Source organism: Lithobates pipiens, unplaced genomic scaffold (assembly GCF_037356315.1).
Source record: "Lithobates pipiens isolate NorthernLeopardFrog02 unplaced genomic scaffold, aLitPip1_a1.2 Scaffold_28, whole genome shotgun sequence".
Lineage (NCBI taxonomy): Eukaryota > Metazoa > Chordata > Amphibia > Anura > Ranidae > Lithobates > Lithobates pipiens.
This window is the reverse complement of record NW_027507789.1, coordinates 28,016,308-28,040,925: the sequence shown is the minus strand read 5'-3', so window position 1 is coordinate 28,040,925 and position 24,618 is coordinate 28,016,308. Positions and strand designations below refer to the sequence as shown.

The 24,618-nt window shown below is 45.9% G+C and overlaps 1 protein-coding gene across 3 annotated transcripts in view; it reads left to right on the top strand.

Moving 5' to 3' along the window:
• STXBP4 (syntaxin binding protein 4) overlaps window positions 1–24,231 on the top strand; it is a 184,025-nt gene extending 159,794 nt beyond the window's left edge. For all 3 annotated transcript variants that reach the window (XM_077458947.1, XM_077458949.1, XM_077458948.1), the window contains exon 17: window positions 23,345–24,231. In XM_077458947.1, the coding sequence (XP_077315073.1) occupies window positions 23,345–23,462 (118 nt within the window). In that variant the 3' untranslated portion in view covers window positions 23,463–24,231. The remainder of the gene's footprint in view (window positions 1–23,344) is intronic.
• Window positions 24,232–24,618: the final 387 nt, after the last annotated feature.

Below are 24,618 nucleotides of genomic sequence, written 5' to 3'. Positions count from 1 at the left end.
CTGCTGCGCTGAACGTCCTTTCGGACAGGACACTGGACAAGGGGCAAGCCAACAGTTCGATTGCAAATTGGGCAAGCTCTGGCCAGAGGTCAAGCCTGCCCACCCAGTAGTCCAGGGGTTCATCACTCCTCAGAGCGTCCACATCGGCCGTTAACCCAATGTAGTCGGACACCTGACGGTCTAGGCGTTCCCTGATGCTGGATCCGGATTACACCTGTCGATGGGTCAGCTGAAAGAATGACCTCATATCCGAAGTCACCAACACATCTTCAAACTGGCCTCTTCTTGCAGGCGCTGTTGGATTGGTACCCGCAAATCCTTCTCTGGGAGTGGGAATTGCTCCTCTGCCAGCGCACGCAAAAGCAGAATGCAGCATTTCTCGAAGCAAGGCCTGGAAGTGCTGCATTCTGACAGCCCTCTGTGACGGCGGTAACATTTCCGCCATTTTGTGTTTGTACCGGGGGTCTAAGTACGTTGCCACCCAGTACTGGTCCTTGACCCTTATGCTTTTTATACGGGGGTCCCTATTAAAACACTGGAGCATGAAGGCCCCCATTTGCACTAAAGTGGAAGCGGTGTGGTGGCCTGGCTCCTGCTCATTATCCAGGATAATGTCGTCCTCTTCATTCTCCTCTCCCCATCCACGCACAACAGGGATCCCAAAAAGGTTTAAGGCATGCTCTTCTTGCTCCTCCTCATCCGCCCCGGCACCATCCTCCTCTGACTCCTCTTCAGACTCCTGTTGTTGACTTGTCTCAGATAGAGTAGCCCCCCCTGGGAATTCATCCAGCATTGCAACTTCCTCATCTTCCCGCTCCTGCTCCTCCACAGCCTGATCAATGACACGACGCAATGCACGCTCCATAAAGAAGGCATAAGGTACCATGTCACTGATGGCGCCATGGCTGCGACTGACCAGTTTGGTGATCTCCTCAAATGGCCGCAGAAGTCTGCATGCGTCGCGCATGAGCAGCCACTGGCGCGGTGAAAAAAAACCCAGCTCCCCAGAACCGTTTCTGCCGCAGAGTTCATAAAGGTAGACGTTAACTGCACGTTTCTGCTGGAGCAGCCTATCAAGCATATAGAAGGTTGAGTTCCATCGCGTCGGGCAATCGCAAATAAGACGTCTGACCGGCAGATTGTGTCGCCGCTGAATGTCAGCAAGGCGAGCCATGGCCGTGTAAGATCTTCTGAAATGGGCCGAGATTTTCCTTGCCTGCCGCAAGATGTCCTGGACCCCAGGGTATTTGACAAGGAATCGCTGCACGACCAAGTTTAAGACGTGTGCCATGCATGGCACGTGCGTGATTTTGCCCTGTTTCAATGCGCTGAGCAGATTGGCACCTTTGTCACACACCACTTTACCAACTGTCAAATTGAGCGGTGTTAGCCACTGATCTGCCTGTGAACGCAAAGCTGAAAGGAGTGCCGGGCCAGTGTGGCTCTTGGCTTCCAGGCACAACAGACGCAGCACGGCATGGCAACGTCTCACCTGGCATGTGGAATAGGTTCTGGGGAGCTTGGGCGGTGCAGCGGAAGAGACGCTAGCAGCGGAAAAGGAGGCAGCTGAGGAGGAGAAGGAGGAGGATGGAGTAGGAGGAGGAGGAGAAGAAGAGTCAGGCCTGCATGCAATCCGTGGCGGTAAAACCAAATCTACACGGGTGCCACGGGTTACATGCTTGACGGCCGTCAGAAGGTTCACCCAGTGGGCAGTAAAAGTGATATACCTTCCCTGCCCGTGTTTGCTAGACCACGTGTCTGTGGTCAGATGTATCTTGGCACCGACACTGTGTGCCAGAGATACATTCACTTGCCGCTGAACATGGCCATATAGCTCTGGGATGCCCTTCTCCGAGAAATACTTCCTTCCTGGGACCTTCCATTGTGGTGTTCCAATGGCCACAAATTTGCGAAAGGCCTCCGAGTCCACCAGTTTATATGGCAGTAGTTGGCGGGCTATCAGTTCTGACAAGCCAGCCGTCAACCGTTGGGCAAGAGGGTTATCCGGCGTCATCATTTTTTTACGCTCGAACATTAAGCCCACGGAAGCCTGCCTTTTTGCAGAAAAACGTGAGCTTGGCGTGATGGAAGGTGGAGTGGAGGACAATTGTGAGGAGAGAGGAGAAGTAGAAGACGAGGCTGGACGGTGAGAGCCTGCAGTGTGGCTTTGTGTGTTTCGTTGCTCCCACTGGGCTCGGTGATGGCTGCTCATGTGCCTTCTTAAGGCGGTCGTCCCTAGGTGAGTGTTGGGCTTACCGCGACTAATGCGTTGACTGCAAAGATTGCAGATGGCAACGCTATTGTCAGCAGCGGACACGTTAAAAAAAGCCCACACTGCGGAGCCATGTGCCGGTGCCCTGGGAGCGCCAGATGTGACCGTACATGGTCGATGACTCGCTCCTGATACATTTGCAGTCTGCTTTGTCCCTCCTGTGCAATGTAAGTTATTCCTGCTTCTCCTCCCTATCTGCTGGTCCATATCTCCCTCTGAACTCCCCTCCTCTTCCTCTCTTGTGGGCACCCACGTGACATCACTAGACACGTCATCATCAACGTCACCTTCCCCACCGCTATAAGTAGAGATCTCGGAGTAGGCAGCAACACCGGGGACCAACCTCCTCCTTGGGCTGATCTGGGTACTGTCGTCAGACTGCTGAGTAGCGGTTGTTGCTACCTCCTCTTCCTGATCCAATACCAAGAGTGGCTGCGCATCAGAAATGTCCTCTTGATATGGATCGGAAAATAATTCCTGTGACTCAAGCGGAAGGTATGTGGTGGTGGTGGTGGTGGTGTTGTTGTTGGTGGTAGTGTCTTTGGGGGGTGCACATAGCAGAGAGTGAAGAAGAGGGTGCAGATCGAGAGGATGAGGAGGGTGCAGAAGAGTAAGGCTGAGTCAGCCACTCAACCAAGTCTGGTGCGTCCTTTAAAGTAATTGAACGCACCTTCTGCAACTTCCCACTTTGTCTCAAGGCTGGTGCTCCTGCCCTACCCCTACCACCCCTGCGGAAGGGCCTGCCTCTTCCTCTGCCTGTCATTTTTTAAATCACCCTGTGACAAAACTCTTAGTCCCTATACCGATGAAGGACTGCTGCAGTATAGGGCAGCGGTCAGCAGTAGTGCACCTCAACCCTATGTATTGTGGACCGATACCAGTCCTTATAGAATAGCAGACTGTACCTCACTCAACCCTATGTACTGTAGCACCCTAGACCAAGTTACCAGTCCTTATAAGAACTTTTGTGGACCAAGCAGGTTGTGTGTGACTGATTAGAAGACTTTACGTCAGTCCCTATACCAATGATGGACTGCTGCAGTATAGGGCAGCGGTCAGCAGTAGTGCACCTCAACCCTATGTATTGTGGACCGATACCAGTCCTTATAGAATAGCAGACTGTACCTCACTCAACCCTATGTACTGTAGCACCCTAGACCAAGTTACCAGTCCTTATAAGAACTTTTGTGGACCAAGCAGGTTGTGTGTTTGTGATTAGCAGACTGTACGTCAGTCCCTATACCAATGAAGGACTGCTGCAGTATAGGGCAGCGGTCAGCAGTGGTGCACCTCAACCCTATCTATTGTGGACCGATGGCGGTCCTTACAGAACAGCAGACTGTACCGCACTCAACCCTATGTACTGTAGCACCCTAGACCAAGTTACCAGTCCTTATAAGAACTTTTGTGGACCAAGCAGGTTGTGTGTCAGGCCGCGTACACACGGGCGGACTGTTCGCCCAACCTTGTCCGCTGAACAGTGTTTGGGCGGACAGTCCGCTCGTGTGTGGGCTTTCAGCGGACAGTTTCAGCGGACAGTTGGACGGACAAGGTCTTTCGGAAATTCCGAAAAACTGTCCGCTGAAACCTTGTTTGAGCGAACAGTCCGCCCGTGTGTAGGCCACTTTCGAAATGAGCAAACTGTTCCCGCTCGGAGGAAAGTCCGCCCATTTCGAGCGCGTGTGAAGGTAGGCGGGGCCCGCGAAGGAGACGTCGCGGGCTCCGCCGCCTGGAATGGACTTAAAGGGGAACCCCAACGCCGAAAAAAATCGGCGTGGGGGTCCCCCCCCAAGTCCACAACAGACCCTTGTCCGAGCACGCTACCCGGCCGGCCAGGAAAGGGGGGCGAGCGAGCGCCCCCCCCTCCTGAGCCGTACCAGGCCGCGTGCCCTCAACATGGGGGGTGCCTTGGGAAAGGGGGGGCCGCGCGGCCCCCCCACCCCAAAGCACCTTGTCCCCATGTTGATGAGGACAAGGGCCTCTTCCCGACAACCCTGGCCGTTGGTTGTCGGGGTCTGCGGGCGGGGGGCTTATCGGAATCCGGGAGCCCCCTTTAAGAAGGGGGCCCCCGGATACCGGCCCCCCACCCTATGTGAATGAGTATGGGGTACAATGTACCCCTACCCATTCACCTGTAAAATAAAAGTACCCAAAAAAAAAAACACAACACACGAGAAAAAATATTTTATTGCACAGCTCCGGGGGTCTTCCGTCTTCGGGGGTCTTCTCGCCGGACTCCTCCGCTATCTTCGTGTAGCTCTTTTGCTAGCGGAGGAGTCCGGCTTTCTTCCTCCCCGCCGCCGGCCTCTTCTCCCGACTTCGGGGGTCTTGTCCCCCTCTTCGGTTCTTCTGCCGGGCCACCGCGCCTTCTTCTAGCTCTTTTACAGGCGGTGGCCCGGTCTTCTGTCGCCGCTGCCTTTCGTTCTTCTGTCGCAGCCTTCGGTTCTTCTGCCGGGCCACCGCGCCTTCTTGTAGCTCTTTTACAGGCGGTGGCCCGGTCTTCTGTCGCCGCTGTCGCTGTCGCCGCCTTCCGTTCTTGTTCTTCTTCTTCTTCTCCAGGAGATGTTGACACGTCGCTCTCTCCGGCCGGAATGCCAGAGCCGCGCTGTGCGGTCACTTATATAGTGACAATGGGGCGGTGTCACATGGTATATGTCACATGGGTTGGTCACATGGTGACCCCGCCCCCTTACGATGTCATAGTCCCCATGTGACATCAACCCATGTGACCAACCCATGTGACATATACCATGTGACACCGCCCCATTGTCACTATATAAGTGGCAACGCAGGGCGGCTCTGGCATTCCGGCCGGAGAGAGCGACGTGTCAACATCTCCTGGAGAAGAAGAAGAAGAACAAGAAGAAGAACAAGAACGGAAGGCGGCGACAGCGGCGACAGAAGACCGGGCCACCGCCTGTAAAAGAGCTAGAAGAAGGCGCGGTGGCCCGGCAGAAGAACCGAAGAGGGGGACAAGACCCCCGAAGTCGGGAGAAGAGGCCGGCGGCGGGGAGGAAGAAAGCCGGACTCCTCCGCTAGCAAAAGAGCTACACGAAGATAGCGGAGGAGTCCGGCGAGAAGACCCCCGAAGACGGAAGACCACCGGAGCTGTGCAATAAAATATTTTTTCTCGTGTGTTGTGTTTTTTTTTTTGGGTCCTTTTATTTTACAGGTGAATGGGTAGGGGTACATTGTACCCCATACTCATTCACATAGGGTGGGGGGCCGGTATCCGGGGGGCCCCCTTCTTAAAGGGGGCTCCCGGATTCCGATAAGCCCCCCGCCCGCAGACCCCGACAACCAACGGCCAGGGTTGTCGGGAAGAGGCCCTTGTCCTCATCAACATGGGGACAAGGTGCTTTGGGGTGGGGGGGCCGCGCGCCCCCCCTTCCCCAAGGCACCCCCCATGTTGAGGGCACGCGGCCTGGTACGGCTCAGGAGGGGGGGCGCGCTCGCTCGCCCCCCTTTCCTGGCCGGCCGGGTAGCGTGCTCGGACAAGGGTCTGTTGTGGACTTGGGGGGGGACCCCCACGCCGATTTTTTCCGGCGTTGGGGTTCCCCTTTAAGTCCATTCCAGGCGGCGGAGCCCGCGATGTCTCCTTCGCGGGCCCCGCCTACCTGTACACGCGCTCGAAATGGGCGGACTTGCCTCCGCCTTACGTGGGCGAGTCCGTTCATTTCAAAAGTTGAGCGAACTGTTTGGCAAACAGTTCGCTGAAACAGTCCGCTCAAAAAGTGCCGTGTGTGGCCATGTCCGTCCATGCTAATTTTGAGCGGACTGTTTGCCGAAACTGTTTGACGAACAAAGTTGGGCGAACAGGCCGCCCGTGTGTACGCGGCCTCAGTGATTAGCAGACTGTACATCAGTCCCTATACCAATGAAGGACTGCTGCAGTATAGGGCAGCAGTCAGCAGTAGTGCACCTCAACCCTATGTATTGTGGACCGATAACAGTCCTTATAGAATAGCAGACTGTACCTCACTCAACCCTATGTACTGTAGCACCCTAGACCAAGTTACCAGTCCTTATAAGAACTTTTGTGGACCAAGCAGGTTGTGTGTTAGTGATTAGCAGACTGTATGTCAGTCCCTATACCAATGAAGGACTGCTGCAGTATAGGGCAGCGGTCAGCAGTGGTGCACCTCAACCCTATCTATTGTGGACCGATAGCGGTCCTTACAGAACAGCAGACTGTACCGCACTCAACCCTATGTACTGTAGCACCCTAGACCAAGTTACCAGTCCTTATAAGAACTTTTGTGGAGCAAGCAGGTTGTGTGTTAGTGATTAGCAGACTGTACGTCAGTCCCTATACCAATGAAGGACTGCTGCAGTATAGGGCAGCGGTCAGCAGTGGTGCACCTCAACCCTATCTATTGTGGACCGATAGCGGTCCTTACAGAACAGCAGACTGTACCGCACTCAACCCTATGTACTGTAGCACCCTACACAGACCAAGTTACCAGTCCTGATAAAGAGCTTTGTGGAACAAGTGAGTTGTGAATGATTAGCAGACTGCAGCAGAAGGGCAGCAGTCAAGTATAATATTCTTTCTATATTTGGAAGAAAGAATATTATACGTGTACAAGCCTATTACCATACCACTAATACCAGTCCTGAAAAGAACCTTTGTGGAACTAATAGTAACAGCAACTCTTTAAACTGACCCTCACTGCCTGACACACTGCTTCCTTCCTGTCCCTATACAAAGTGGCAGAAAAGAGGAGACTGGAACGATTAGTGGTTACTGGAATAGCTCTTTTGTGGACCTGATAGTAACAGCTAATGATGATGATGATGGTGACTAATGTGGCTGTCCCTAAAATAGCAGCACACAGCGCTCTGTCCCTTTCTCTAAACTGACAAAAGACACTCAGGCTGCTGCAAGAATCAGTAGCACAGCAAACCTATATACACCTAACACCTATACCAGTCCTGAAAAGAACTTTTGTGTACCAAATAGCTATCTATTTATCTCTCCCTACTCCACACAGCAACCTTTCCCTATAGTGACAGAAGAAAGAATGTAAAATGGCCGCCGGATCGGGTGTATTTATAGGTTAGGGGGAATGTCCAAGTGACCTTGTGCTGTAATGTCTCAATTGGCTGTCCTGTACCCCATGATGGGTGTGTCATCAGGTCAAAGTTCCTCTACACAGTAAAAACACGGAAGTCCGCCGGGCGAACGACACCAATAGTCCGCCGAACTGGTGGACCGCGAACAGCCGAAATTCGCCGCGAACCGACCGCCGGGCCAACTGTTCGGCCATCACTACTGACAATATAGAAGTTAAAATGGTGAAAATTTGACTCAACCTTTCTGTTGTTTCTGTGTGCCACACGGAGCATGGAGAAGAAAAGGGGCAGCAAAGAATTGTCAGAGGATTTGAGAACATAAATTGTGGAAAAGCATGGGCAATCTCAAGGTTACAAATCCTCCTCCAGAGATCTTAACGTTCCTGTGTCCAATGTACGCAACATTGTCAAGAAGTTTACAGTCCGTGGCGCTGTAACTAATCCTCCTGGACATGGACGAAAGAGAAAAGTTAATCAAAGATTGCAGTGAAGGATTGTTGGAATGGTGGATAAAGAACCTCGATAAACTTCCAGACAAATCCAAGCTGACCTTTAAGCACAGCGTACAACTGTGTCAGCTCTACGTCACCATCTGAATGAAAAGGGACACTATGGTAGGAGACCCAGGAGGACCCCACTGCTGACACAAACATAAAAATATCCAGATTGAAGTTTTCCAAAACTTACCTGAAGAAGCTAAAATCCTTTTGGGAGAATGTGTTGTGGACTGACGAAACAAAATTGCAGCTTTTTGGTAAGGCCCATGATTCTACTCTTTTCAGAAAAAAAATGAGACCTTTTAAAGGAAAGAATACAGTGCCTACAGTCCCACATGGTGGAGGTTCCCTGATGTTTTGGGGTTGCTTTGCTGTTTCAGACACTGGATGTCTTTATTATGTGAAATGTATTATGAAATCTGAAGATTACCAAAGAATTCTGAGGTGCAATGTAGAGCCCGGTGTCAGAAAGTTGGGTCTCCATCAGAGGTCATAGGTCTTTCAGCAGGACAATGACCCAAAGCACACGTCAAGAAGCACCCAGAAATGGTTTAGGACAAAGTGCTGGAGAGTACTGAACTGGCCAGCAATGAGTCCAGATCTAAATCCCATAGAGCACCTGTGGAGAGATCTCAAAACAGCCTTTGGGAAAAGGAACCCTTCCAATCGGACAGACCGAAAGAAGAGTGGTCCAAAATTCCAGTAGAGAGGTGTAACAACTCATTGATGGGGTTGTTTTTCCCCCAAGGGATGTGCTACCAAATGAGGGTGCCAATAAATTTGTCCAGACCATTTTTGGAGATTTGCATGGAATGTCAGATTTGGCTTTTTGTTTCTCCACTTTTTGTGTCATAACAATACAAACAAAAGAAATAAACATGGCAATGCCTAAACATTTGTAATTTCAATGATTTTCTAGTTAAAGCGGGGTTCCACCCTAAAGTGGAACTTCCACTCATCGGAATCCTCCCCCCCTCCGGTGTCACAGTTGGCACCTTTCAGGGGGTAGGGGGTGCAGATACCTGTCTAAGACAGGTATTTGCACCCACTTCCCATGGGAGTCTGCCTCTTCCTGTCCTGGCGCGCTGTCTACTGGGACACACACGGGTCCCAGAGACAGCGCAGACAATTCCTATTGTGCTGCGCGACTCGCGCATGCGCAGTAGGGAACCGGAAAGTGAAGCTGCAACACTTCCCTTCCCGATTCCCTCACCTAGAATGGTAATAATAAAAATTATTCAATAATGTAATCAAAGCAAAAACACTGAAATATGCCAAGTTGCAGAATCGTCGCTGTCATTACTTTTAGTGTTTGATGACGAATTTCCCCACAAATTACTATCGCTCAATTCTGCGAGTGATTCTAATTTTATTATCGCTGTTTTCTAGCTGGTCTATAATCACTTTTGATGTAAACTGACATTTTTTGGTTGCTATGGACAATCTCCAGTTTCCTGGCATAAAGAACAGTATTTATAATATAAAACTTCATGCAGGACACTGAACAAACCACTAGGGACAAAGGGGATGTGTAATTATTTGATACAGTACTGTAATCTATACTGTGTTTTTTACATTTTGAATTTGGCGCCGAACTCCATCCTCGTGCGTCACAACGCTTGCAGGGAATGGGGCTCTGCGCTGTCACAGATCAAGGCGAGACGCGGCGGCTCGCTGATCACAGCGGGGCGACATCGCTGGATCCAGGGGACAAGGTAAGTAACCCCCTCCATGGATCCTGCCATACGATCCCGAGTCTGGTTAGGGAATACCGCTTATGGTAATTAAATCTTACCCCGAGCCAGACTCGGGAATACCGCTTATGGTAATTAAATCTCACCCCGAGCCAGACTTGGGAATACCGCCAGAGAGGCTACAATAAACCTTCCATTAAAATTATAGACTGATCATTTCTTTGCGGGCAAACGTACAAAATCAGCAGGGGATCAAATACTTTTTTCCCTCACTTGTAACTATGCTTCACTCCCAGGACACCTAAATGCACTCACCTCAACTAAAATATCAGGTTGGGGTGGAATGACTCTTTAAATAATTCTGCTTACGTTGTACTTTATTACACTTTTTGCAAATCTGTAGGCAAACTTCTTTTTTTTTTTTGTTGAAAGCTGCATACCATCAATATTGTATGAGCTAATTGCTATCCTCTCACTGTGTCATCTTTGGGAAGACTACAACTTCATCAAACACACCGCCTCTCTCTCTTACCTATATTTAGTGAGCAAATACCCTCTGCACTCTTGGGCTTTTTTGCTGTACAGAGTACAAAAAAATAGAAAAAAAAAACATTTTCATCTTTAAAGCTGAAAAATGATTTTTTTCAAGCCGGTTGCGGGAGTCCCATGATCCTTTACTCGTAATTAGGTCTGTTGAGAGTTATCAAACAGAATAGGGTGACGAGGGAGGCAACAGGCCCTAGAACACTAAGGATTCTTGGGCAAATACTTTTCAGAATAGCTTTTTCTTTACCTTTCATACTGGGAAGTTGGGTCCTCCAGAGTCCTGAGTATTAAGAAGGCAGTTGGGTTTGAAAACACCAGGATATTTTTGAAGCCACTTTTACAAAGTTGCTTTCATCTAGAACTTTACAAGGCTCTTAAAAATTATATTGGAAAAACAAAGGAGACAAATTACTGCCAAGTAAAATATAGATTAAAAAAAGTAAAAAAAAAATGAATTTACCGTATTTATCGGCGTATAACACACACTTTTTTCCCCTTAAAATCAGGGAGAAATCATGGGTGCGTGTTATACGCTGATCCCCCGTCGATTGTCAGCTTTTCTGCTAGTCTTGGCAGCTTTTGGCTATTTTCGGCCACGCTCGGCTATTTTTCGGCTTCAGAAGGCGCAGAGAACGGCCGAAAGCCGCCGAGAATGGCCGAGTGCAGCTGAAAATAGCCGAGAATGGCCGAGAGCTACCGAGCGACATGTCCTGTGTATCTCGACGGCGCCATTTTTAAACGGAAAGCCTGCAAAAGAAATTGACAAGGCTGCAAATGACTGACAAGGCTGCAAAGGAAGGATGCAAAATGACAAGGAAGGCTGCAAATGACATGTAAGGCTGCAATTGAAGGCTGTAAATGACATGCAAGGCTGCAATTGAAGGCTGTAAATGACATGCAAGGCTGCAATTGAAGGCTGTAAATGACATGCAAGGCTGCAATTGAAGGCTGTAAATGACATGCAAGGCTGCAATTGAAGGCTGTAAATGATATGCAAGGCTGCAATTGAAGGCTGTAAATGACATGCAAGGCTGCAATTGAAGGCTGTAAATGACATGCAAGGCTGCAACAGAAGGTTGCAAATGACTGACAAGACTGCAGATGGACACTGATAATGCTGCATTGATGGGCATTTAAATGTAAGTTTTTTTTTTTTTTTCCTTAAACGTTCCTAAAAGTTTTTTCCTTTAAAATTCCCTCCTAAACTTACGCTTACGGGGTGCGTGTTATACGCCGGCGCGTGTTATACGCCGATAAATATGTTTAGGGTTTTTTTTTTTTGCACGGTTACCTGTTTTCTGAACTCCATAAGAATAAAAGTAGTAAAACAACGCTGCAATGATCAGGGGTCAGGTATAAAAAAAATAAAAAATTGTCAACAGCAAGCAATAGCACAGAGAGCAGATAATCGTTTTGGGAGTACGCAAGTCAATAAAGAAAAAAAGTAGTTAAACTTAATTAGAAAAGTGCAGAAGTGGCAGACACCTTAGATTCAGCATTTACTTCTGTCATACATTTGGATGATGTTGGAAAATAATGAGATCCCAGCATGTTACCTATTTCCCTTCGCAGAACAACATTGAGCCGATGTAGAATAACCTTGACTGCAATCTGTATTTGTTCTGCGAAAGGAGTAGCAGCACTTACATTTATACAATTATATTCGTTTTTTTTCTGGAAAAGTGGTAATTTCTGAGGTTTCATGAAAATATATTTGTTAATTAGTTTACAAACTATAAAAAAAAATACATAAGCAATGGCAACAACTCTTATGCCGCATACACATGACTGGTTTTCTTCCGTCGGAATAAACTCCAAAGGTTTTTCCGACAAAGTTCCTCTGAAGCTGTCTTGCGTACACATGATCACACCAAAGTCCAATCGAAAAGCTTCCATCTGACTTTTTCTGTCGGACATTCCGCTCGTGTGTACGTGGCATTAGGGGTTGAACATAGATTGGGTAGATTAGAAAACCGCTCTATTCTCTATTCTCAGTCTCAGTCTCTACTGTCCTCCCCATAGATCACATATGTCAAACAAAAGGCCCTCCAGGCCTTGTCTTATGGGCCTCACACCCAGCTTTGCATCTGGAACGTGTCTTTCACCCTCCACTCTACTCCTTGCTCTCATTTGTAAACACAGAAGCCCTCTGTGTTTACAAGGGGCAACTTTGCTCTCAGCTGCTCCTCAATCTAACAAATGCATGCACTCACAGTGGAGCATGGTGGGGTCAGATCTCCAGAATCTGAGAGAGAGAACAATCTTCCTGCAAGGTGATGCAGAGCCTCCTACACAGGGAGGTATTAGAGCCGAGCTTGGTTGGGGTTGCAGATTGTGCTTAGCACACACCCCAAAAAGTGTCCTCCATATACAGCACACCCATGAACCCTGCAATCTGTACGTAGTGCACCCATGAACCCTGCAATCTGTACGTAGCGCACCTGTGAACCCTGGACTCTGTATTTAGTACACCCCTGAACTCTGCACTCTGCATAGCGCACTCCTGAACTCTGCACTCTTGAACTTCTGCACTCTTACGTAATGCAATTCATAGCGCACTCCTGAACTCTGCATTAATAAGTTAGCATAATCATGAACGCTGCACTCTGTACGTAACGCACTCCTGATCCCTGCACTCTGTACATAACTCACCCCTAAAACCTGCACTCTGTACGTAACGCACTCCTGAACCCTGCACTCTGTACGTAATGCACATCTGAACCCTGCTCTCTGTACATAACGCACTCCTGGACCCTGCACTCTGTATGTAACGCACTCCTGAACTGTGCTCTCTGTACGTAACACACTCCTGAACCCTGTTTTCTGTACGTAATGTACATCTGAACCCTGCTCTCTGTGCACAACACACTCCTGAACCCTGCACTCTATGAGTAATACACTCCTGCACCCTGCGCGTAAAGCACTCCTGAACCCTGCACTCTATACGTAACTCACTCCGGAAGCCTTCACTCTATGAGTAACACACTCCTGAACCTTGCACTCTGTACATAGCGCACTCCTGAACCCTACTGGATCACATAGCTGATAAGTGATCAGCGCTTCCAGGTAGGGGACATGTGCCTGCTGCCCTGGCTGTGCTATGATTTGTTACAGCCAGCGACCAGCTGATTGGTCCCATCATTCAGGGAAGGGAGCTCTGTGTTGTAAACAATGCAGCGCTCTGAATACTAGTAGGCGATCTTGCTGTTTTTCCCCGGCTTTGCTTTGCTTCATAAAAGCAGCACATAACACATACATTGCACATTATGAGGCACACAATCGACCTTTTAGATGTTAACCCCCTCCCAGCCAGTGTCATTAGTACAGTGACGGTGCATAGTATTATCACTGACCACTGTACTGTATTAATGTCACTACTGATGGCAGCGTTAGTGTACCCCACTGCCAGCATCAGCTAGTGTCAAATTGTCCACCACACTATCGCAGCCCCACTATAAGTCGCTAATCACCGACATTACTAGTATAAAACATTTTTTTTTTAATCCAGTATCTATACCAGATGCTATAACTTTCACACGAACCAATTAATATACTCTTGAGATTTTAGATTTTTATTAAATATGTAAATAATAATAATTTTTTTTTTTTTTTCAAAATGTTTCATCTTTTTTTTTCATTGATATCGCAAAAAATGAAATAACCCAGTGGTGATCAAATACCATCAAAACAAAGCTCTGTGTGAAAAAAATGTGTGTACAGTGTTGCATGACTGTTCAGTCAATCGCCAGTTAAAGTAGTGCAGTGCCGAATAGAAAAAAATGCTCTGGTCATGCAGTGGGTCAAATTTTTTTCTAGATCAAATGGTTAACAGACATGTGCACTGCCAGAAAATGTGTTTTGTTTTCGTTTAATGCATGTTTTTTTTTTTTTTTTCATTCGTTATGTTCACAAATCGTAAATTTGAAAATCCGAAAATAAGAAAGAAAATCCAAAAATTGGAAAGAATAATTAATAATAGCTAACTATTAAATTACAGGTATTGGAATTTCCTTTCAAATTTGGCTGTGAACGTAATATCGAATGCCACTTCTAAACAAATAGAACGGAAACAATAAATAATAAAATGTTTTTATTTATTATTATTTATTATTCTTGTTAATTATTATTATTAATTTGTTACTTTTGATTCGTTATTTTGAATAATTCGGAACTTTGGATAAATTCGTATTCATTACGTTCACTAACAGCCAAATTTGAAAAGAAGTTCCAATACCTATAATTTAATAGTTATTAATAGTTACGTTATTATTCGTTTATTTCAGATTTCCGAATATTCAAATTTATGAATATTTGGAAAAATTTGTTAAACAGGTTTTCGTTAAGATATTTCCGAATTAATGAATTTGTCAAAATTTGTTAACAAAAGAAATTCGAACTAAATGAATTGCACATGTCTAGTGCAAGCCTGTCAGTAACACACTTTCCACCCTAGGGGGCGACAACACTCACTGACTGCACAAGTTCTAAGAAAGGAGTCGAATTTTCACTTTTTGGCTGCTTTTCTGATTTGAACTAATAAAAACGTCATCTTCTCCTCATCCTCGTCTTCATTACATAGGGCCTGTGTTCTGTAGTACAAAGAAGATAACTGAGAAAGCTGATAATATTGTTTGAGAAGTTTATCAAATCCACAGAAAGTTCCAAGTACACTGTAGAGTTCTGGCAAGGTTCACAAACTTTCGGTACTTGCAAATAAATTTATTGAAAAAAAAAAAAAAATGCAGCCTGACCACATCTAAGGACTGGTTAGCAGCAATATACACTATATTCCCAAAAGTATTGGGACACCTGCCTTTACACGCACGTGAACTTTAATGGCATCCCAGTCTTAGTCTGTAGGGTTCAATATTGAGTTGGCCCACCCTTTGCAGCTATAACAGCTTCAACTCTTCTGGGAATAGATAGAACACCTTTGGGATGGACAGCCACAAGGTTCAGGAGTGTTTTCTCAAAAAATCGGAAGGATTTAATTTTTCCCTTACAGCTTTCAGAATTTGTGAAAGAAAAATGTGCGGATATGTATGCGAGTGTGAACATAGTTCTGCAAATACATTGTTCCGTACTTTATCTTCCCAGTTCATCGTGTTCATTGCTTTGAATCACGTATGAAAAAACTCAGTATTTTTGCTCAACTGTCCATGTATCTCCTTTGGTGTATGTATGAGACAGTCGGAAGATGTGACAGGGGGCGTTAGTGTTCCTGCGCATGCGCACTGCTGCCACAACAGTTGGAGAATTTGATGGAATGATTTTCGTGTGTTACACGAAGACTGCGCAGAGCAGCGGCAAGAGGAGTTGGTGTAGCTGATGGCTTTTTACGTCACAATCCGACGTGCAGAAGAAAGGCCTACTCGTCCCCGCGCTCGCGCGTGCGCACTGCTGCCGTAACAGTTGGAGAATTTGATGGAATGATTTTCGTGTGTTACACGAAGACTGCGCAGGCGCGGTGTGGTGACAAGAGGAGTTGGTGTAGCTGATGGCTTTTTACGTCGCAATCCGACGCACAGAAGAAAGTCCTACTCGTGCTCGTGCATGCGCAGTGCCAGCTGTTGGGAGTTTTTGACAGGTTGGAGATTATGACAGAACACAGGCACTTCTGTACGGCGTATGGACCTGGCAGTGAAAGGGTTAAAAGATGTTTCCAGTGAAACCTTACTGTAATAATTTAAAATGCATTTCCCTTTAACACCTCCAGCTGTCAGGATTAATTTCCCTGAATGATTAGTAGCAGTGAAGTTTCACGTCGCTGTAGATGCAGCAGCATTCCCAGTGCAGATAATCAGAGATTATTCAGTGTGCTGATTACTTTATGTCATAGCTCTTTAACCACACTTCATGCGCAGAGCTAAAAATACACCGCGGCCATTGACTGATCGGGAAGTAATCTCTCATAGACCCACTGACCAGATGTCCGTCCTCTCGTGTACTCCAAGAGCCAGCGCAATGTCATTCCTGTCATTGTGTCATTGACACACACATTGCCAGCATTGGATTTTTTTTATTTTTTATTTTTATTTTTTTTTATTTTATTTTATTTTTATTTTATTTTTTTATAAGGGGAAGCTACAATGGTTCATGGTCAAGTTCATTTTAATGTATTTGAAATGTTAAACATTTAGAAATGATGTATTTTATATTAAATGTTATAGTAAATTTTATATTTATTTTGTTATTTGTATAATATTTTTGTTTTACAACTAATGCCGCGTACACACGAGCGGACTGTATGGCATACTTAGTTCGTCATACAATCCGACGGACAGTCCGTCGTACTTTCCACTGAACGGACTTGACCACACACGGATACACAAACAGTCCGTCGAAAGCTTGCGCGATGACGTGTACGGCACGTACGACGGGACTAGAAATAGGAAGTCCAATACACAGCAAAGCACCCTTCCGCCGTGTAAATCCTTTCTGGGCATGCGCCATTCTTAGTCCGTCGAACTAGCCTACTGACGACCGTATTGTCCGCTGAAACCAAAGTACGACGGACAGAATTTCGAAAAAACCGAAATACTTAGTACGCCGGACTGCACGCTGAAAAAGTCCGCTGAAGCCCACACACGAGCGGACTGTCCGCTGAAATGTGTTTCAACGGACTAAGTACGCCATACAGTCCGCTCGTGTGTACGCGGCATCAACTTTATTGCATAGAAAATGCATGCTACTTTGTAAAGCATAGAAAATTCATGCTGCTTTCTAAAGCAAAGCTGGGCTTTCTCATAAGAAAGCCTAGCATTGCCTGCTTATTTTTTGTTTGCTTACACTTTACCAAAAATGGTTGTCCATGCACTTTGATGGATGTAAAAAAAAAAGCGTAAAAACTACGCTAATATGTTCGACCTATACGAGTTTTAAAGTAGCACCTCTTCTTTGAGATACAAACACAATCTCAAACGTAAACAATTAAAGAGTTGTGCTATTAAGGCCCCTTTCACACTTGTGCGACTTGTCCTGCGACTTGGGACTGCAAAGTCGCATGACAAGTCGTACCCCCACGATTTCCAATGAGTACAATTCATATCTGTGCGACTTCAAAGTAGTCCCTGTACTACTTTGTGAAATATATTACTAAAGTTCTGATATGAGTAACAAACGACCTAAAACAGAAAAATGTGATTAATTATATTAAAGCGGGGCTCCACCCTAAAGCAGAAGCTCATCGGAAACCCCCCCCCCCCCCCTCCGGTGCCACAATTGGCACCTTTTAGGGGGGAGGGGGTTGCAGATACCTGTATAATCCATTTCCGGGCATAGATAGTAGCAGAATCTGTGGGTATTTACTCCACTTCCTGTCCCTTCCCCGCTGTCTGCTGGGAAACGCACAGTCCCAGAGACAGCAGGGACCGTCCGTATTGTGCAGTGCGACTCACGCATGCGCAGTAGGGAACCAGAAAGTGAAGCTACAATAATATACATAAATAAATTAAACTCTTGATTGCGGAAGAAACCTGAATAAACTCAATCCATGCTCTGTGACAGTCTCTGGAAAGAATATGTGCTGACAAGTGGTCCAACTTTGATGCGAGCTGAGGTCCATAGACCTCAAGTTTATTGAAATCGCAGTAAAATCACACGACTTAAGTCATGGCAGTGTGAAAGGGGTCTAAAGTGATTAAGTCATCAGTGACAATAAAAAGTTCAAAAGAAATGAGGGTATTGTAGAATTTCCTAATCCTCGCCACCATCTGCCACCTGGAATGTGATCCCTTAGACCCCTTTCACACTGGGGCGTTTTTCAGGTGTTTTTCAGGTGCTTTAGCGTTAAAAAAAATCACGTGAAAGAAACCTCATCTGCAACCCCAATGCGAAATCCCATGCGCTTTCACACTAAGGCGCTGCACTGGCAGGGTGTCAAAAAAAGTCCTTCAAGCAGCTTCTTTGCGGCACTTTTGGAGCAGTGCATACACCGCTCCTATAGCGCCCTTTCCCATTGAAATTGATGGGAAGCGCCTGCAAAGCGCTTTTGGCAGCGGCGCATTGTGGGTGCTTTTAACCCTTTATTTGGCTACTAGTAGAGGTTAAAAGCGCCTCGCTAGCGCTCGAAAAATGCTCATAGTTACATAGTTAGTAAGGTTGAATAAAGACACCAGTCCATCCAGTTCAAATTGAGTGAGTGTCTGCAATTGTCCCTATCCCAGTACATTGCATACTCACATCAGTCCCTACTCTCAAGGAGCCCACAATCCAAGGTCCCCATTCATATACTAGGGCCAATTAAACTACCTGCATGTCTTTGGAGTGTGGGAGGAAACCGGAGTACCCGGAGGAAACCCACACAGGCACAGAGAGAACATGCAAACTCCAGGCAGGTAGTGTCGTGGTTGGGATTCAAACCAGCGACCCTTTTTACTGCTAGGTCAGAGTGCTAACCACTACACCACTGTGCCGCCCCTAGTTTAAGCGGTGCTTTACCAGCGTTTTTCAGGTGCTGGCAGTGTGAAAGGGTTTTTAAAGCACTTGGGCTTTCACATTGGGATTGCAGATGAGGCTTCTTTCAAGTGCTTTACAGGCGCTTTTTTTTACGCTAAAGCTCGTAAAAAACGCCTGAAAAACGCCCCAGTGTGAAAGGGGTCTTAAACCACCACCAATACAGATAAAGTGCTCGTTTACCAGCTCACACAGACCTCCTATTATGGAAGGTCAGCAACGCTTGTGGCTATACACCCAGCCTGGGCCTTTGTTACCATCTCCAAATCCTCTCACAACTTCCGACCAACCATCATAGGAGTGATGTCAAAACCTAAACCCAAAATACAGAAGGCTCCACATATTGTAAAATCCTTAAAACTTTATTACCAAAGCTCAACAATTGCACTTGCATCAACAGATGTAAATAATCGCCTTTTAAAATAAATTTCACTGGCTGGAAAAATCAACAACAACCCGTCTTTCCGGGACTAGTAGACCGTGATGACGTCAGCACATCACTCCCCTCTACGCGTTTCGTCATCCAGTAATGTCGTGGGGAAGTTGGCGAGGATTAAGAAATGCTAAAATATCTTAATGAAAATTAATTTTGAAATTGTTATTGTCACTGATTGTTTAATCACTTTAATAGGGCAACTCTTTAATTGGTTACAGTTTTGATGGATGTGACAGGTATACTTTAAGAAAAAGAAATGCATTCTTAGAGAAGCACCAACACCAGTATAAAGGAGACCTAGCCATATCTTATCCCATTCATCACCTGTATTATGGCTTTGTTTTCACTTTGGATATCAATAGCATGTTAATGTTCTTGGCACTGGAATCCATTAAACTTTTAAACCCCTACAAAAAATTCTTTACGGCAAGACAGTGCTTATATTACACACCACCCTTAAAAACTGCAGCTGCAGGCATCATGTGGGTACAATCACTTGAAGGCCGATGACGTACCAGATACGTGACAAGTCGGCATGTGGTGAAAGTACTATTCAACTCCCGTTTGTAAATGTTGAGCACATATCTTAAAGTGGTTGTAAACCCTTACAAACCACTTTGACCTACAGGTAAGCCTAGATTAAGGCTTACCTGTAGGTCCAAGAAATATCTCCTAAATCTAGACGGTTTAGGAGATATTTGCCGAAAGACAGGCAGCGCTGTCTACAGTGCATGTGCCATAGACGGCGGCGTGCAGGCACACTGAGCGCGCCGCTGTCAGCGGCGATATGTCACGAGTGGCGGCTCCCATGTGCATGCGCGGGAGTGACGTCATCCCGGCTTCGTCGAATGACAGCGGCAGAGCAGTGAGACCCACCAAGAAGATAAATGCTCCGGACTACAGGGGACGGCGATGACTTTGCTGGCTCCTGTGTCAGGTAAGTGACACATAATGGACTACTATGCGATGTATAGTTGTCCATTATGCTTTACCTTTGCAGGGAATCAAAGAGGAAGTAAACTCATCAGGGTTTACTTCCTCTTTAATGGGAGCGTTGATTGACACTTTATACAGCAGGCTTTCAAAAAGATCCTAAAAGTACTAAATCCTTCTAGCAGCTTAATTGGGCCTCATGCACATTGGTTTATTGTATCGTAAACAGGAGAAAATTAGTGTTAAAAACTCACATAAGCTGCGTTTTTTCAGACCAGTTTAGCAGTGTTTGGGTATTTATTTTATTGGCCAAATTTTTTTATTTATTCTGGCTATTGAAATGAACAATTAATGTTTAGACACATTTAGCAGCATCAAAACTCTGCTGCTCCTGGACGCACTAGAAAAAAAGTTTTTCATAGTTTGTTATAAAATTTTGTAAACGGGTAATTTTTTTTCTCCTTCACTGGTCGGCACTGATATGCTGCACTGGTGGGCACTGTAGGGACCACACTGATAATCAGGACACTGATAATCATTGCTCTAATTATCAATGTAATGCCGCGTACACACTCTCGGAATTTCGGCCAGCAAAAGACTGATGAGAGCTTTTCATCAGAAAATGCGACCGTGTGTATGCTCCATCTGAATTTAGCTGGCCGAATTCCTGCCAGCAAAAATATGATAGCATGTTCTCAATTTTCCCGATGGAAAAACTTTCTATCGGAAATTCCGATCGTGTGTATGCAATTCCGACACGCAAAAACTAACGCATGCTCAGATTCAACTACGAGATGGAAGCTATTGGCTACTACGTATTGAACTTCCTTTTTCTAGTCCTGTCATACGTGTTGTACATCACCGCGTTCTTGGCAGTCGGAATTTGGTGTGACCGTGTGTATGCAAGACAATTTGAGAGGAATTCCGATGGGAAAACCAGCAGAGCTTTTTCAGACGAGAATTACGATCGTGTGTACGCGGCATTAGCCAAAAGGCTTGCTGGTCAAACATGGAGAAGGGGGCACCATAGGCCGTGTTGGTAGCAGAGGGCTGCAACTTTCCCCACCGGGCTTCCACCACTCCCAACATGGTCTATGGTACCCCCTCTCCATGTTTGACCAGCAAGCCTTTTGGATCATATTAACCCTTCTCCACTCAGAAGTCACTAGTGGTACGGTTTGCTTTTTTTCATATTTTTCATTTTTATTCTTGTCATATTCTTTGATCATTGCAGTCTTTTTTAAGTTCAAGCCTCCTTGTAGTCCTTGTTTGATTGGCCTACAGTGCAATAAACAAGTTCTTTATCATTCATGGTTCCCATATGTATGTACTCTTTGGGTTTAACTCATAGCGTGCCTCCTAGAAGTAGTCTTCTAATGGTTCAATATGTCTAGGCAAGCTCCAAGAGTGAGCGTGGCTCAAAACCTAAGAAGCCTATGGTTCTGCTGTGCCAGGTTCAGGCTGATGGGTAAGACAAAGCTCGGCTTTAGCTATAATGATTTAGCTAGCTAGGCAGCCAGGTGCACACATCCAGAATGAGAATTACAGATGCTCAGCAGGGGCCACATCCCCCAAGTGAGTGCAAATGTGAAATTCTCATGTTTAACAGAGTGTTTCATTAAATATTATGACACAGTTTCTGCGGCTTACTTTATGTTGGCTCAATATTTACTGCTCCAGAGTTGGCACGGTTTTCCTTTCTCTGTGAATAAATCTGCCTCTTTAAATCCGTGAACGTTGCCTACCTGTGCTATACATGAAATGTAAAGGAGGTTGATTAATAGGAAGCTGTTGTTTCTGGAGGGGTTTGCATTTTTATTGGCAAGTGTTAATCATTTCAGCAATTCGTTAAGATGTTGATTCCTAAAATGTCACTTTACCTGTGTGCTTAGCGTTTATACAAAGATGTACTGTAGATATTTTGGTTGATGGTGATGAGATAGAATATAGAGCAGTAGTAGAAACTCTTATGCCGCTTACACACGACCGGACGTTCCGGCAGACTGGGTCCGAAGGGATCAGTCCGTCGGACAAATCCGACTGTGTGGGCTAGTCCGATCATTTTTTCGAAATTAAAAATCCGATGGACCTAGAAATAGAACATGTTTCAAATCTGTCCGACGGACTTGATTCCGACAGATTAAAATCGGGAAAACCGTTCGTCTGTGTGCTAGTCCGACGGACCAAATACAACGCAAAGGGAAGCTATTGGCTACTGGCTATTGAACTTCCTTTTTTAGTCCTGTCTTACATCATCACGTTCAAAACGAACGGACTTACGAATGGACTTAGTCCGGTCGTGTGTGGCAAAGTCCGTCCGTTCGGAAAGTCCATCCGAACTCCACCGAAAGTCCATCGGGAAGACTGTCGGACCTAGTCTGCCGGAAAGTCCAGGCGTGTGTAGGCGGCATTATGGGCAGTTCACACCAGAACCAGGTCTAGGAAAGGCACATTTCCCGCACTGTGTTCAAAATGCACTGCTTTTGCCATCTGCTGCTTTTAATATATTAATGGCACTCCAAACACAGATTGGAAACCCCCCCAAATTGTATTGTACCGCATTACCACGTAATTTGGTGCGGCACGCTTTTCAAAAGTAGCGCATGTACTACTTTTTGTGCGTTTCGCTGTGATTTGTAGCCCATTCAAAAAAATGGGCTGCAGTGGTGGCTGGCACCCCCCCCCCCCCCCCGACACATACCCCATAGGTTGTAGGCGGGTGAGCTCCTATGGGCAACAGGCAGCGGCTGGCTTCCATGCTCCTTTGGGTGGGTTGCAGGCTGCTATGGGTGGGTTGCGGGCTCTTATGGGTGGGTTGTTGGCTCCTATGGGCAGTGTGCAGCGGCTCCTGTGTCCTCATTGCATCACGTTGGCTTCTGCCATGCTGCTTCTCCCTCCTCCTTCTAGGCAACCAATAGGATCACCTGTCCTTTCAGTGTTATAGTCACCTAGTGTAACCTAGTGGGTTAATCCTCTGCATCGTGTAAAAAATCTGTTTGATCCTGTCTTCTCTGACCCTCCTCTTCTTCTAATATCCCCAATCCATCTTCTGATGAGACAGAGCCTTTGGAGTGTATTGCTAAAGAGTTTTTTTCTTTCTTGCGAAGATGCATGTGATCAGCACAGGGCCAATCAGCACTGTCCAGACAGAGGCTCAGGGGTCCTGCAGCCTCATAGGACAGTCAGAGTATAATGAAGACTCTTCCTACAAGCTTTAACCAGACATTGATAGAAAGACGAGACTGCTATACTGCTGAGGAGAAAAGATATTTGGCAGTTTATATCTATTAAAATAATTGCATTTCCATGTTCTGTTTACTATGGGAGACCAGATATGGTGAATACAGGGTCCTGGGTTTAGGAACAATTTAATGGAGTTTCTTTGTAGAAGTAAAGTATTATCCTTTCCTTTTTTCTCTCTCTCTCTTTCATGCAGCCATGTCACAGAAACCACTTCATGGACCCACCCCGTGGCCAGTGCCTTGAATCTGACTTATGCAGAAGACAGTGGTGAGGAGAGCCCCAGAGATCCAACAGAACTGAAGAGCTGCTGATATCTGACCTGACATTTAGTCATCATACAGATGACCAGACTGCGTATTCTTGCAAAAGGCCAGGATTACAAGATGAATTTCGAACAGACCTTGTTTGGTCAGACCTCGGCTCATCTCGGCTGTAATAGCTAACGCATGGGAGCTTTTTAAAGCATAAGTAGACCTTTAAAACACCTACGTTCCTTAAATATATCCAGGCAAATCACACAAGGTTCCAAGTATAACCTGATACATATTTTCCTTACTACTGCTGTCGTTAGAGAAGGCATAGACAACCTGGGGCTCTCCAGCTGTTGCAGAACTACAAGTCCCACCATGCCTCAGGGAGTCATTGTAACTGCCAGCCTTGCAATGCCTCATGGGAAATGTAGTTCTACAACATCTGGAGGGCCCCAGGTTGCCTACCCCTGCGTCACTTTTCTAGTTTCCTGACTAAGATTTGCTTGGCAGGGGCTAGCATTGAAAGCTTTACTACATTATACATAGCAATATGGACTTAAAGACTGCTTATATTTAATCAACAGATATAAGAAGCAGCATGCTTTAATCGCACAAATACACTTAATTTTTTATAACCAGTAGGAGCCAATATGAATTCAGATTTGAGAGAAAGAGAGAGCCACCGCTCCAGGCCAATTCACTAGGATAATAGCTTGATTTCCAGGTATGGAGTCCCAGGTGCTGGCTAATGCACAAGCAAGTAGATAGGAAGGGAAGAAACTGGACAGCCACACTCCGGATGGAATCTATAGTAACTTGTGCCTTTATTTTTCAAGTAAAAATTTACATCACACGAACCACAGCAAAAGAGAACATAGAACAAAAAATACTGACGCGTTTTGCACTGAAATCAGTGCTTACTCATAGCTCATTAGTAAGCACTGATTTCAGTGTGAAACGCAACAATTTTTTGTTCCATGTTCTCTTTTGCTGTGGTTCGTGTGATGTAATTTTTACTTGAAAAATAAAGGCACAAGTTACTATAGATTCCATTTGGAGTGCGGCTGTCCAGAGTTTCTTCCCTTCCTATTAATTTCCGATTTGTGATGTCTTTTCAGCCAATGTGATCTGAATCGTTGTGTTGACTTACTTTGGATATTGTTGTTCTTTTGCACTGATGTATGAAATAAAAGGACTGGCCAAATTTCAATCTTCA